General features: G+C 44.3%; 1 protein-coding gene across 5 annotated transcripts in view; it reads right to left on the bottom strand.

Moving 5' to 3' along the window:
- NKAIN4 (sodium/potassium transporting ATPase interacting 4) overlaps positions 1-9,864 on the bottom strand; it is a gene marked incomplete at its 3' end in the record, with an annotated part of 81,851 nt that extends 71,987 nt beyond the window's left edge. Inside the window, exon 1 of one of the 5 annotated variants that reach the window (XM_084645327.1) lies at positions 9,472-9,864. In XM_084645327.1, the coding sequence (XP_084501453.1) occupies positions 9,472-9,520 (49 nt within the window). In that variant the 5' untranslated portion in view covers positions 9,521-9,864. The remainder of the gene's footprint in view (positions 1-9,471) is intronic. The other 4 variants (XM_084645325.1, XM_084645324.1, XM_084645326.1 and 1 more) reach the window with 4 other exon arrangements.
- Between the last annotated feature and the right edge of the window lie 4,941 nt (positions 9,865-14,805).

Genomic DNA, 14,805 nt, shown 5'->3' with positions numbered 1-14,805 from the left:
TGCCACCTGGGATTGAGGCTGACCCCTGAGCCCTGCGGCCTGGCACCTTGCATCGCCACCCCGCTCCAACATTCCTCTGCATCCCACTCGGGGGATGCACCCAACTGGTTTTATAAACAGGGCATTTGTTCATTTGCTCTTGCCAACTCATCCGTTGGCAAGAGCAAACGGGACAAATGCCAGTTTTTGTCAAAAAGTTGGGATGTTCGGGTCAGGGCTTAAAAAAGGGACTGTCCCAGCCAAAACAGGACATATGGTCACTCTATTTCTGTGGAAATGTTCATTTTGTCAATAACCCAGTGTTCTATCAAAAAACATTTAGACACAAAATTTTCAACCAGCACTAGTAGTCCTGTTCGGACTATTTTGGACCATGTGGTGAGCGGGACAAGTTCCAGAGTCTGAGGCAGGTAATGCCCTGTCCCCACCTTCTCTTTTATAAGAAGGCAGAACAAATTTCATTGATCACAACTGCGGTGGTACATCTGTGGGGAATAGGCATGTCCCATGTCATTTAGGATTTGACAGGTCATGAACAACACCTTAAACTATCCCTACTGCAGTGGAGTTACTCTAGATTTACCCTGATGTAGCAGAAATGAGAATCAGGCCTTTTGCTCTCTAGTTTTATCCTTCCAAGATCTCCTGTTTGACAGTCCCCTGCAGCAGGTTCTTGGAAATGCTGCCTTTTACACCCCAGTAAAAAAGTACTTAGTCTCCTTATGTAACACAGACTGGAACAACCTCAGCTCTGCTTGTGGGATGTCACTGGGCTACACTGGATGTTCTCTTGAGCTGAACGCCCCATTTCCAGGGGAATTCCATCTGAGCCAGCGCCCAGACACAGCACAGAGGAAAGGGGTTCAACCCTGGGATAGCAACAGACCCTTGTCCGTTCTTATGGAAAATAAAAGGAAGTAAACCACAAAGCAGAGAACAGATCTGTAGAGATGAACTACACCTCAAGGTTGGTATGATACATTTCAGGGATGGAGAGGTGGGAAAGAGAATGAACAATATCGGAGTTGCTCCACTCCTCACAGACATATTTCACCATTCCGGACCTACATAATAATGCTCTCTCCAATGCAGCTAGAGAGGCCCCTCGTCTTTGTTATTTGGATTCATCTTTTCCTTATGCTGTCAGCAGAAATGGAAGCGTGGTAATCTGCTGCCACTGGGACCCGCTCTTTTCCCCTCCAGGATCACCTTGTGCTGTTGTATTCACGGGCCACCTGCCCATGTAGCAGTTAATCAAGATCAAGAGTTATGAAGAACACTGCATAGCATATGGGGTAACTGGACAGAGCATGGGAAAGAGGTCAAATGAGAAAATGGAGAGGTGCAAGGCGCAGCCTGTTTGCATCTAACACACCACTGAGAGGGCATTGTCTTTTTATTTTTCTCTCTCTCTCTCTCTCTCTCTCTCTCTTTTGGGGGGCGGGGGCAGGGCAGTTTATAAATAAAATCCATCAGTAAGGCTGGATTAAGAGGCAAAATCTATAAAATCTGTGCCCTGGAGGCATAGGGGCCCATTGGAAGAAACAAGTGAGAAGCAGAGCAGCAGGCTGTGGCCAGGCAAGGCTGTGACTATTGCCAGCCAGACACCCCTGAGGTGGGATGGATTTTATCAGCAGGGCCTCAGAGGTGGGAGGAAAAATGAGAGCCACTGGGGGAAAGTCAGCCGGGGAGCCGGGGGGGGGGGGAGTTTTGGGTGGATCCAGGTCCCAAATAACCTCAATGGATTTATAGGCCAAACCTGAGGTGAGGTTCTCTTTATCTGTTACTTATAACTGACCCAGTTTTGCAGCCCTTTATGCTGAGTATCACACTACTCATGGGGGTAACCCTGTTGAGGTCAATGAGATTATTTGTTTAAGTAATTACTTCTCAATGTGAGTAAGGGTGGCAGAAACAAGCCCAGTGCAAAGAAAGGCCAAGTCCCGGTCCGTTGGCAGAGCTGTGCCATAAAAGCTCAAATGTATGGAGAGAAGGGAGAGATGAAAGGTAGAGCACAGGGGTGATATGAACAGGAAAATCTAAACAAGGGGCAGCTAAAAAGTGCAGGAAATATGGTGATATAGGAAAATACCCATGAAGTTGCATCTCCAGTGATCTCATCCCAGTGGCAAAGTAAAATTTAAAGAAATCAGATAAGGCACCTAGAGTGAAAACAACAGGAGAGAGAAGTTGTTTGAGTCTGAAGAGGATATTCTTGTGTTTGGCCAGCTCTGGCTTTTTTTCCCACTCAGTGCAGCAAGGCGAACCGTCCTATATACCACCAGTGGATTTAATCACATGATAGATGTAGTCCCAAATGAAAGTTCTTGATTTAGTTATAAATCTGTCACGACTGGTTGGATTATGTGATGTAGGGACCTACCAAATTCATGGTCCATTTTGGTCAATTTCATGGTCGTAGGTTTTTAAAAATCGTAAATTTCATGATTTCAGCTATTTAAATCTGAAATTTAACAGTGTTGTAATTGTAGGGGTCCTGACCCAAAAAAGGAGCTTTTGGGGGGTTGCAAAGTTATTGTGTGTGTGTTGGGGGGGGGGTTTGCGGTACTGCTACCCTTACTTCTGCGCTGCTGCTGCTGGCGACGGCTCTGCCTTCAGAGCTGGGCAGCTGGAGAGCGACGGCTGCTGGCCGGGAGCCCAGCTCTGGAAGCAGAGCCACCGCCAGCAGCAGGGCAGAAGTAAGGGTGGCCTGGTCTGGTCTTGCCATCCTTACTTTTGCGCTGCTGCTGGCGGGGCACTGCCTTCAGAACTGGGCGCCCGGCCAACTGCTGCCGCTCTCCGGCCGCCCAGCTCTAAAGGCAGCACAGAAGTAAGGGTCGCAATACCGTGACCCCCTTAAAATCACCTTGTGACCCCCCCCTGAAACTCCCTTTTGGGTCAGGACCCCCAATTTGAGATACACTGGTCTCCCCCATGAAATCTCTATAGTATAGAGTAAGAGCACACAAAAGACCAGACTTCACGGGGGGAGACCAGGTTTCACAGTCCGTGATGCGTTTTTCACAGCCGTGAATTTGGCTGGGCCCTAATTATGTGGGAGGAAATTCAGTTAGCAAAATAACAGTACAATCCAATTACACACATCCCCAGAATATAGTAGAAACCACATCACAACATCACATCCATCAGCCACAGCAGCAGAAGTCAAAGAAGAATTTCTGATGTGCATTATTTGTGTTTCCAATCCATTTAAAATGTACAAGAAGATCACCAGACCAAGCTTGTGCAAAAACACTTTAAGAAAAAGAGGTTGAAGGGCGGAGAGAATTGTTTTTATTTTGGACCTTCCCAGATTTCATTCATGGTCTGAAACCTCGGAATGGGTTGGTTTAGAGAACACAAAAGCACAGGATTCCTGCAAGTCGCTGTCAATCTACTGCCACAATGGAAAGTATGAATCTGGATTGTCTGAGCAGTGTGAACGCTGGATGCAAGCATCTTTGAAATACCAAATCTTGTACAAGAAACGCTGCCCTTGTGCTGCTCTCCCGCTTTGCAGTGGAACGCCCTGTCTGAATCATTACTGACGAGAACTGCTTGGAGAACTGTGCTTTTCTCCACAGAAAATTTTGACCTTTTTGTCAAAAAGCAAACCAACCAAAACTGGACACATTTTCAGCCAAAACGTTTTTGGGATTTTGATGAAAACTCAGAATTGTCCATGGAAAGCAGACACTTTCCATGGTGACATTCATTTAGTCAAAACATCAGTTTTCCACCAAAGACCAGTTTCAGTGAAAATTTTTACACCAAGCCCGTTATTGCAACAGCCTTAACTTTACTTTGTCCGGCACTCACACTCAGGAAACACCTTCTGTTTAATAGGGCTGTTATACTTATTGTATAATTTGTGGCAGTGCTTCAGGACCACAGATGGGGACCAGGACCCCATTGTGCTAGGAGCTGTACAAACATAACAAGAAGACAGCCCCTGCTTTGAAGCATTTACAATCTAAGTATAAGATGAGAGACAACAGATGAAGGTGATCAAAAGATGGGGGAGCACAAGGTAACAGTGGGATGATTCTGATCAGTATGATGAGAAGTGGGCGCTCTGCTCATTTGGGCACCTGCTTTTGTTTTAACTACTCTGAGTTCAAATCTGCCAGTTAGGCACAGCACAGCATTAGCAACTGTGTGAAATCATCCTTCCAATCCTCCATGTCTATGATTCTACGATACCACCCTGGCGGAGCCTCAGGCAGCATACAGTACCTCTTCAGGGGATGTATCTAACTCTCCCAGCAGTGCCGTCTCTGCTCCATGGGCTGGTCTGGGAGCGCAAAGGTAAGAATGTCCCTGCCGCCTCCTCCCACACAACTTTGGCATGCTGGGCACTCCCAGAGAATAGCGAGGGAGCAATCCCTGCATTTCCAAAAGTTCAGGGAATGTACTTCCGCTTGGCTCTTAACCAGGCTATGCAAAGTGCAGGTGAAGGCTCCTTATACCCTCTCCCTCTCCCTCTCCCAACCCCCAATCATGCAGAGGCCAGGCAGAGTCTAATATTTGATTGCTTTTCAGTTCAGACAGTGTGCTTGGGACTGTAGGACATCAGAGAGATAGTTCCTGCCCCAAGAAGCATATGGATTACAGCTGACAGCCTGGTATGAACTTCCCCAAAGTTTTGGGGTGCTTGGTTCAGTTCAATATATAAAGAGGGGCCAAGAACCAGCTGCAAAGTTGGGACCCGTATGTGAAACCAAATTTTGCCCCTGTTGGAGATTGAGAGTGGGTGGATCTAAAATCAGTATCCAGGTCTGTTGCTACCTTTAATGTAGGAAATGGAGTGGGAAGTGTATACATTTTATAAACTTTACATATTTTATATGTTCATTCATTTTTGGCCATATTCTGTTCTGATTTACACCCTGTGCAATCCCAAAGGCCTATGTACCTTTTAAAAATTGTCCAGTGTTTTAGTTTATCAACTTTCTGCTAGATCAAGATGACATGGCCATGTTAGTCATTAGAGAAGGTAGCTAGAGAAGGATCTATACTAATTTCAGATAGTTTCCAGAATTGATCACCCACTTCTGTAAGACATTTAAAAAGACATTGTCAGAAAAGGGGGTGGGAGGGGGGCAGAGAGACAGAGAGAAGAAATAAATACATGGATATAGTTACTTTTGGTTTGTTTCTGTGAGTAGAAATTCTGAGTGGGCTCCTCTCTCACTGTTAATATGAAATGTTTGTCATTTTTTCCATATAGAGCCTCTGAGAAGAAGGGGTTCTAAATGTATCTGTAAAATTGCCTCCAGGTTTATGCTTGGTATCCATACTCCCAACCCATGGACTGAATTTAAACAACAATTATTTAATTTATTGGGATGGATTATGGGGAGGGAGGGAATTTTTCCATGCCTGGTCTAGTTGAACTAAATTCAGATGGCACCTTCAGCACACACAATCACTTATTACTCTAAGAAATATACGATTGTGAACAATCTGCTTACTGGCAGGAAGGAAGGACTGGATCACCAGTTATTAAAATGTTTCCTGTCTGGAACCTAGCAACTGTCCACGGTTTCTTGCTGGGACCCACCAATCCCACAATATTTTGGGGGTCCAGAGTGATGCACTCTGCAGTATTCCACATAGATTGTGAAATCCTGCACTAGAAATCTTTTCTATCATTAATTTCTATACTGCACATTTCTCTAACACACTTAACAGGGATGGAGACCAGGTACCACTCCCTCACTGAGAAAACATACAACCTGTTTAGGTTTTGCTTAAGCTTTCCCTAATATTCTTATTTCCACAAAGATTCATGGCGGGGGGGAGGAGGGGGAGTCCATTCAGGTAACATCAGTTTCTGAGTTAAAGTGATATAAAGACAATAAAACCAGTTGTGTCCATCCATCCTTAATTCACACTACTGGGCCCTTACAGTGTGAATTAAAAGGACAGATTGCCAGTCCTAGAACCAACTCCTCCCTTGACAGGCACGGTGATGGAGACCAAAGATACTGCCTTGTGGTTTTCTGCTGGCAGGTCTGGGGCACTATGCTGTGGGAGTAACTATGCTCTGTGTCCAGGGCACAAATGTATTACAGGGTAGGTGTATTAATAGCTAGCCGTCAGCCTACTGAATATGGGTTCCCCCTTAGGAATGGGGGGGGCAGGCTGCATGTTAGCTGAGCCCACTTCATACAATTCTCTTCTATGCATTATGGTCCTGATTTAGCAACACACATGTGCTTACTGTTAAGCTTGTGCTCAGGTTCCACTGAAGGCCACGCTGGATCATGACCAGTGGTGCTACCTTGCTCTGCTGCTTGCATAGGGGTGGCAGGGAAGACGAGCACCAGAAGAGCTCTTTCTTTCACTATGCTCACCAGCACAGAGCCACGAAGGAGCAAAACCTTAATTTGGAACCTTCAGGTGGACGACAGTTTAAGGTTAGAGTTAGTCAAATTATTCATTACAAACGTAGCTTCTTTCTGATCAGCGAATCAGCTGAGACTCAATCCTGATTCTCTTCAAACATATTCATTAGCTTGCTCTATATAGTTTAAACAAAGAGTTTGCAGCCTGTGCATTGCTGGTGATCTATTTGGTATTCATGTGGTGTAGCTGATCACCTAATTCACATGTTGTTGCTTCTGCTATCCAGTTGGCTGACAAACATTTTTAATCAGGAGAACAACAAAGAACAATGATTAATATACTAAGATATTTTATTTTTTCAGGCATACATTTGTGCTATAATCTGTGAACATTTCAGGATCTGTGAACACTTCCATCCACAACTGGCAGTTATCCAACTACTTGCACATAAGCAGTAATAGGACTTCCACAAGCCATTGCAAATTGAACTCTTGCTTTTCTTGTATTTATTATTTATAAAAACTCCCAATAAAGTCAGTTATTGCACTAGAGAAATATATAGTAGAATATGCAGTTTCCAAACAAAGTAGTATAAAAGCATTCAATTAAGGTTTGAAGTACCAGGGGTGAAATTCTTACCCCACTGATGTCAATGGCAAAACTCTCATTGACTTCAGTAGAGCCAGGATTTCACCCCAGGACTTTTGTTATGGGAAGCACAGTGTCTGGAAGCACTAAAGGAAGAATAAAGAGAGATCAAAATAGCAAGTGAAATAGAACAGGGACATGCAACGATCAAAGAAAGTTCACATCTTTATAATTTATTAATGATGATGGTCTGATCGCTTCTGGTTTTTGTATTAATTGATTCCATTACGTACAGTATCTCATTCTATTGCAGCTCACTTAGCTATATTGCTGTATAAATGAGGTGACAATTTACACACAAGGAGAGCTGGAAATGTAGCAGGAAAAGGTCTCACAGCTTCCCCCAGTAACTTACTGGGAGTTTAGCCAACAACTCATGACCACACACTCATCCTGCTTTGAGCAGGGGGTTGGAGTAGATGACCTCGTGAGGTCCCTTCCAACCCTGATATTCTATGATTCTATGATCAGGACAGAGCTTCAGGAATTTCCTCCCCATACTTCACATTTTTCATCTCTACCAATTTACCAAGGCAAGTACCATGGGCAATCACCAAGACAGAGGCATCGAAACCTGCTTAAGAATGGGCAAAGAAGCTGCTTCTTTTTTGCAAGGAGGAGGGTCCTAAGGAAAAAAAATGCTCAGGGTTCTTTGTTCCAGTATCCTGGATACCAGAAAACTCCCACGCTTGTCAAAAATAAGAGCAGCACCAGCCGTTGTTTTTTTTAAAGCAGGCCGATACACTGCTGGATTTAAGAGACAATTAGGTGTTCAAACACTAATTTATTCAAATGTTAACATGGTTACAGTCTCTTTCTTCTGTACAGAATGGGTGAAAAATTACAGGGAAGAACACACACCCCAAAAGACTAAATACTCATTGCTGTCATTATCATCATAAAACGTGTCTAGTAATATGCTTCATTCAAACAACAGAACCTCATTCCTTGTTTTATTTATCCACAAGTCAAATCTTATATCTCTTGGTTAGGCTAGTCACAATGAATAGCCCAAACTTCACTCTCCGCACACAAATTTTAGACCAATGGTTTAGGTTTTAAAAACTAGCAACTTCCAGTTTCTGCTAAATGAGAGATTCTTTCCTCCACAGAACTGTCCCTTCAGGGAAAATAAATTACGGTTACGGTAAACAATTCCAAAACACAGGTTTAACTAGAGTACTCAGTGGCACTAATTTACTACGGAGTTTAAAATCAACTGGCTCCTTTCCTCAACAAGGTCTAGAGATTATGCTCCAAAATAAAACAAATTTCGAAAAAACGCACTTCCCAATGTAATAAAGGAATGGCATTTCCTTTTTAAGGCAAGAGAAACCCTGGAGCCTATTAGCAATTGACATGGGGAACCTCCAGATACAAGCTAGATGCACAGACAATCATAAAACAACCAGACCTTTGTTTATCACAGTTCAGCATTGACATATATGCAGATGTGACAGAAAGCCATGATGTATGAAAACCAGTATTTCAGACGTTAAGGGAGTTTGCTTCTGATTATATATATTTGTACAATTAATGAGGAGAATGTTTTAAATAAGTAGTTTCAAATATGCAAGAACACATACAATCAGTGAAGAAGTGCATATTAAATTAATCTTTCATTGCAACCTTATATATTAGTACCTTTGGCCTCTTTGATATCTTGATTATTTCAGCACTTTTCAACTTTTTGCTGTTGCTGCTGATCATTATGAGAATTCTCGACTTTTAACATCAGGTTTAATTTTTTTTTTTTTAAAGAAGGGTGACCTTACAAGTTAAAGACTTTTTTTAAAGGTGCCCCCCCATTTTAAATAAACAAATAAAATAATGAAGTCACCCCAGAAAAGAAGAGTCACTGGCAATTCCGGATTACATCCGGACTCCCCCACCCCTTTCAAAATATAAATCGAAAGGCTGAAAGTTAAACGGGACCCAATTCTGTAATAAAATGAATCATTGTAATAAACAATTATTAGGAAAGCAGCTGCGTGGGACTTCAATTTTCAAAATGCCTACCAAAATTCGGGGAATCCCTAATTTTCTTAGCAATGCAGTTTGAGAGTGGAGTTAGATCCCGGGAATCTTTTGTTCTGAGCCTGATGCCCCCCCCCCCCCTCCTTTCCCCCTCCTAGGTTTGTGCCTCGTCGCTCAATCAAAATGAGTTGCTTGCTCCCCTTCTGTTTGAGAAGCAGGGTTGATCCGGGCGCAGACAGACACAACAATCCCCCCCCACACACACACACACACTTGTGGGTGTAGAGAATCGGTGCCAACTCGTGTCGATTCCGCTCCCGGATCAAGCCGGGCAGGAGCGGTCTGTAAAAGTTTCCCTGGATCTGCACCCTCCCGGTGGATAAGGGGTGTGTGGGGGTGTGTGGCTGCGAAGGGGCTTCCCCACTGGGGTGGCTAGGAGCCCGGCTGATTGTCCCGGCGTGAGGAAGAGACACGAGGAAAGAACCGGCTACTCACCAGCTGTAAAGTGCAGAGGAAAATCAAGGTACAGCGCCCGGTGCAGCATCCCATCCTCCCCAAGCCCAGCGGGTCCCTCCAGCCGCTGGAAGCCGAAAGCACCAGACCAAGAAGAGGGGCTGATTCACTGGGATCTATCTGCCCGCTACCATCTCCGGGTCCAACTACCTTCAGCCTCATCCAGGGGCTGGGCAGCCCCCTCCGCCGTCTCTGCCAGCAGCCGGGCTGAGAGAGCAGCTGCCTCTCCCAGGCGTGAGGTCGTGGAGCAAGTGAAAGAGCCCCCTCCAGGGAACCGCTTGCTGGGGAGGAGGGAGAGGAGGGCGGGAGTGTGGGGCCACATCTTAAAAAGGCAATGCCCGATAGAGGCTCTGATCCCGAATCTTTGCAGGCAGTGGGAGCCTTGCCATTGACGTCAATGGGTTTGGGATCCGGCCTTTGCAGCCAACTTGGGCAGCTGCAAAAACCCACCCTGCACTTCAAGTTGCAGTGGGGGAGGTTTAGACTGGATATTAGGAAAAACTTTTTCACTAAGAGGGTGGTGAAACACTGGAATGCGTTACCTAGGGAGGTGGTAGAATCTCCTTCCTTAGAGGTTTTTAAGGTCAGGCTTGACAAAGCCCTGGCTGGGATGATTTAACTGGGAATTGGTCCTGCTTCGAGCAGGGGGTTGGACTAGATGACCTTCTGGGGTCCCTTCCAACCCTGATGTTCTATGATTCTATGATTCTATGATTCTACTCCTTATGGGCACCAGTGCCCACGCAGAAGCAGAGGATATACGGACAGACCCACCGTTCTGCATGTACCACACATGCATACGATCATATGTGAGCAGAGCTCTGTAAATAGTGCGGGGCAATGAATTTACTGATCCGGCTTCACCTCCTTTTCTCTTTGCAAGTTCTCTAAGAACAGGTGGCAGGTTTCTTAAATTTAGTCTTTATTTTGCTGTTTCTTCCAGCAAACGCGTTAACTAGAATATTTGTGACAGAAAAAAGGGGGTAACACAGTCACAGCAAAATTCATTTTAAAATGTACACACACATTCATGGATTTATTTTAGTATTTTTAGTATTTTAGCTTTGGACATAAATCACATATGAATCATTAATAAGTAGAAGTTAGATGTCGAGAGGACTTAATGGGCCATATCTTGCACCAAGTTCTTCAATCAAAGCACATGCTTTGCTACATTCTGAGATATTCTAGATCTCTGTAAACTTATCCAGATATCTTTACACATGTCACAGACACTGTTCCCTCTAAGCTGTGCGCGTGTGCGCTCGCACACAGATCCTAAACCCTGCGCACACGGCGAAACGCCGTGCACACAACAGTTTGCCAGAAGCACAACAATTTGCACAGAAGAAATTTGTTGTGCACACGGCCTGTCAAAAATTAGAGGGAACATTGGTCACAGATAAAAATACGTAGCTCGTATATAGTGCTTTTCATCCATAGATCTCAAAATACTTTACCAAAGAGGTCAGTATCCTTATCCCCATTTTACAGGTGGGGAAACTGAGGCACAGAGCAGTGACATGACTTGCCCAAGGGCATCCAGCAGGTCAGCGGCCAAGCTATGAGTAGAACCGAGGTCTCCTGAGTTCCAGAATAGGCCAGAGAGCAAGTGGCAGAGAAAATCCCCAGAGATAGGTGCAACAATTCAGATTGGGTTTTGCACAACCCCACATAAAAGCCAACTGCAAGCACAGTCTCTGTGGGAGGGCCTCCGGAGGAGAGGGAGCCATTGAGTGGCCCAAGGAGTGGGCCAGATACACCCCATGTTAGATGGCATGCTTCATGCTGCAAAGCACCTACACAACAGGATAATAATATCACACAAATAAGAGATGGGAAAGACCCATTTGATCATAATGTGGTACCTCCCCAGTTTCCGTTAAGCTAAATAGCAAAGTTTAGTGTACCACTCTGGACCTTCTCCTTCTCCCTCTGAAGTCATTAGGAGCGTTGCCATTGGCTTCGCTGGGAACAGAATGTGACTTTGGCACCATGAATGATCAGTTGCATTTTTCCTTTAAATAAACGCAAAAGAGAACTTGTTGCAGTATGTCAGAATATGGTGGTAGCTGGGACATCATGATGCTGAAGAAACAAATGGCCCATTAAAGCATTCCTTGATTGTACTCAAGAAAAGTAGGATTATGCCCAAAGTGGTGAGAAAACCTCATATTAACTTCACTATTGTTATTCAAATCAGCAGCCATGAAAGAAATAAAAAAACAATCAAAGAAAAAAGTGTCTATAATACCTAAAACAAGAAGTCAGACCTCTAAATGGACACAAAGCCATTTAGAGTTTTCTGACCTGTTCACTGAACATAATCTGACATGCACCAATTAATGCAGTCTAACACAATGAAACACATTTTATTTCAGCTGAAACGAATATGCCCACAGAAAACACCAAATTACCTCGCCTGGAAGGCTCTGGATTTAAGGAGCTTTTGCTGTATTTATATTTGCTGGAAATGTTTGAAGGTTAGTTTTATTTTTATGGGTGCGGCAGGAACATTCTTTAGAACATGAATACAGAAGTCTCACGCTGCACTTTTGGGTCAGGCACCCTGGCATCAGAATGTAAAAATGCCACTTCAAAAACAACAGGAACAGGCTGGTATTATGCTGGTTTGAGTTAAATTCTCTGATATCAGCTGGGAACAGAGTGGAAAAGGTTGGACTGCTGCTGTGTCTGCAAGAACCTCGCCTCTGTGTAATTTATTTCAGTTTCCTACTTTGTTTGTGTTAGCTCCTGTTTTTGAAAACTCCATGGATGCAAATATTTTCAAACAAAATGATAACACAAAGGACCCATGGTGGAGAAATAGCAAAACATAGCAGGACTGAAATAATAAATAGCTTGCCACAGAAAGGATTCTTCTCCTACAGTTTTATCTTAATAAACTGAGAAAGGACAGAAAGGCGACTGTGCATTGATCAGGCCTTTTTACACATCAGAAAACCATACTGAATCCCCAGAGGCTATTAAGAAGGGTAAAAAGACAACACGACAGTGAGTATTTCTTGAGGGGAGATAGTTACACTTCCAGACCCTAATCCTGCAAACCCTTCCTGACTCAGGTAGTCCTTACTCTCACGTGATTAATCCAATTGCCTACTACCTGAGACTTCAGTTTAGGAAGACACATAACTTTAAGCATGGGAATATCTCATTGATGTCTATGGGACTATTCACATGCTGAAAGTCAGACACATGCTTGTGTCTTGCTGAACTGGGTTGTGAGTGAATAAGGGTATGTAGGATTGGGCGCGTGTGACTTATTTATTCTAAAGACCAGCTCCTGCTCCCACTGTAGTCGATAGCAAAGCCCTTGTTGAGTTCAAAGGGGCCAGATCAGGTCTTTAGAAAGACCCTTTAAAACCACCCAAGAATGAAGAATGTTTGAACTTCTCCGTGTCCAGGGTTTTCAGCTCCCAAAGATGATCCCCCTCCTAAACTCCTGCTTGGCAAAAAGTTCAGTGAGATTTCAGAAGGGATGTCAATATGATTTTTTTTCCTGATTGAGGAGTTAAGGATGTGGCTTGAAGGATTCTTAATATGAATATTGATTTTCTAAGGTCATGTGTCTTCTGAATTGTGGACTGGGTCATCCTTTTCCATAGTACAGCCTCTGCAGGAGCCTAAGGCAGAAGAAAACCAGATAGGGAGTGGAGTTCCTCCCTGATTGTATGATCAGGGAATATGACTCTGAGCCACTGGCTATTGTCCTTCTCAGGGTTGCTTCTCTGGCCACAGCTGTCTCAGGGACCTCCTTGCACCCCTTAAAGGGGGATCCCTTGTGCAAAGAGTGCGGCACAGACCAAGTGATAAGGCCCAGGCTGTACTTCCATCCAGGGGAGCTCCATGGGTCTGGAAAGGAGATGTATGTGACCCCAACCCAGCACAGAGATGCCCATTTCTCCCACATCCCTGCACAGATCATGGCCTTAGGGAGAGCCCTCTGCAGCATCCTAGGAAAGGAGGGATGATTGTATAAAGGCAATTGAACTCTCTCCCCTTCCAAACAGGAGGGTTGAGATCCTCCTTTGGAGGGCCTGTCTATAAACCTAAGTTCTCCTATGCCCTCTCCCCCTTCACCATAGTAATCAAGCTCCTAGGATTCCCTCCACATACAGATCTTGGGGGCACAACTGGCCCCATGGTAGCATTTTTCTTGCCAAAGAGACTTACACATGTTTTTTGATAGAAAGTTGCTCACATCATTCCCCGGCTGACAGAACCTAACCTACAAAGGCCTAACCATGCTAAAATCATCACACAGAACCCATGCTAGATCAGCCCTTATTACACCAAGCACAGCTTGATAGAAATATGTGATCATGATTTCCCCAGGCAGGGCCCAACTTGCTCTCCTACATCCTAAGAGACCTTCTTTGCAACAAATAATAGAGAGAAGAAGGAGGTGCCTCTCCTGTATTGTATTTACTCCTTCTGTTATTATTATCATCCAGGAGATCTCCAATCCATATCCATTTTTTGTTTTTATGTAATTTTCCTTTTGGATGTATTGTTATCCCCTAGTGCTGTGTCTATTGTTTTATTGTACTTCCATTTTTCATGGCCTGATGTGTGCATGACTCTAGAAAGTGTGCTTGTTTGAGCTGATTTTCATCAGGCAAATAAAAGGTATTGCCAATCTCTCTCCCCCCCCTTTATTGCTTATCTCAGGAAGCTATATTTAGTGTGTCTGGAAGTGATGCTATGCCCAGACTTTCCTGAAACTCTATAAATCTGACATAGATGAGCCCAATTCAACAATCGTGCCATGCCCAGATCTCTTATTGAAGTCAGTAGGAGGAATACTGCCTGCTCAAGGACTTCAGGACATCCCCACTGTAGCCTCAGCAGATTGGGCTTTTCTGGCAGATCTTCCATTGGAACCAAAATCTGCTCTCTTCTCCTCTGCAGCCTCATGAATACATCTCCGAAAAGAGAAGCCACAGTCAGAGCAGGGCTCAATGTTTCATGCTGTTTCTTTTCATATCTAATGACTAGACCCATTTAAAACAACACAAATTACATTTGCACTTTCACAACATCCTCTAACAACCCTGCACAATCTGTGAAATTTGCCATAACCAGTGCCTGAAATCTGTCATTTTCCCTCTGATTCCTTGGGAAGCCTTGGACATGGTGGGGATGCTGCCGACAGTGCTACTTAGCATTTCCATAGCCCCTTCCATCCACAAACTGCCCCATGCTTCCGTAATATTAATCTCCTGAGCCTCACAGCATCCCCGTGAGGAAGGAAAGTGCGAGCATCCTCATTTCGCAAAGGAAGAAACTGTAGCC

Source organism: Lepidochelys olivacea (assembly GCF_965140295.1).
Source record: "Lepidochelys olivacea isolate rLepOli2 genome assembly, chromosome: 13".
Taxonomy (NCBI): domain Eukaryota; kingdom Metazoa; phylum Chordata; order Testudines; family Cheloniidae; genus Lepidochelys; species Lepidochelys olivacea.
Note: the sequence above shows the minus strand (reverse complement) of the source record. Positions and strands in the feature narration are given on the sequence as shown.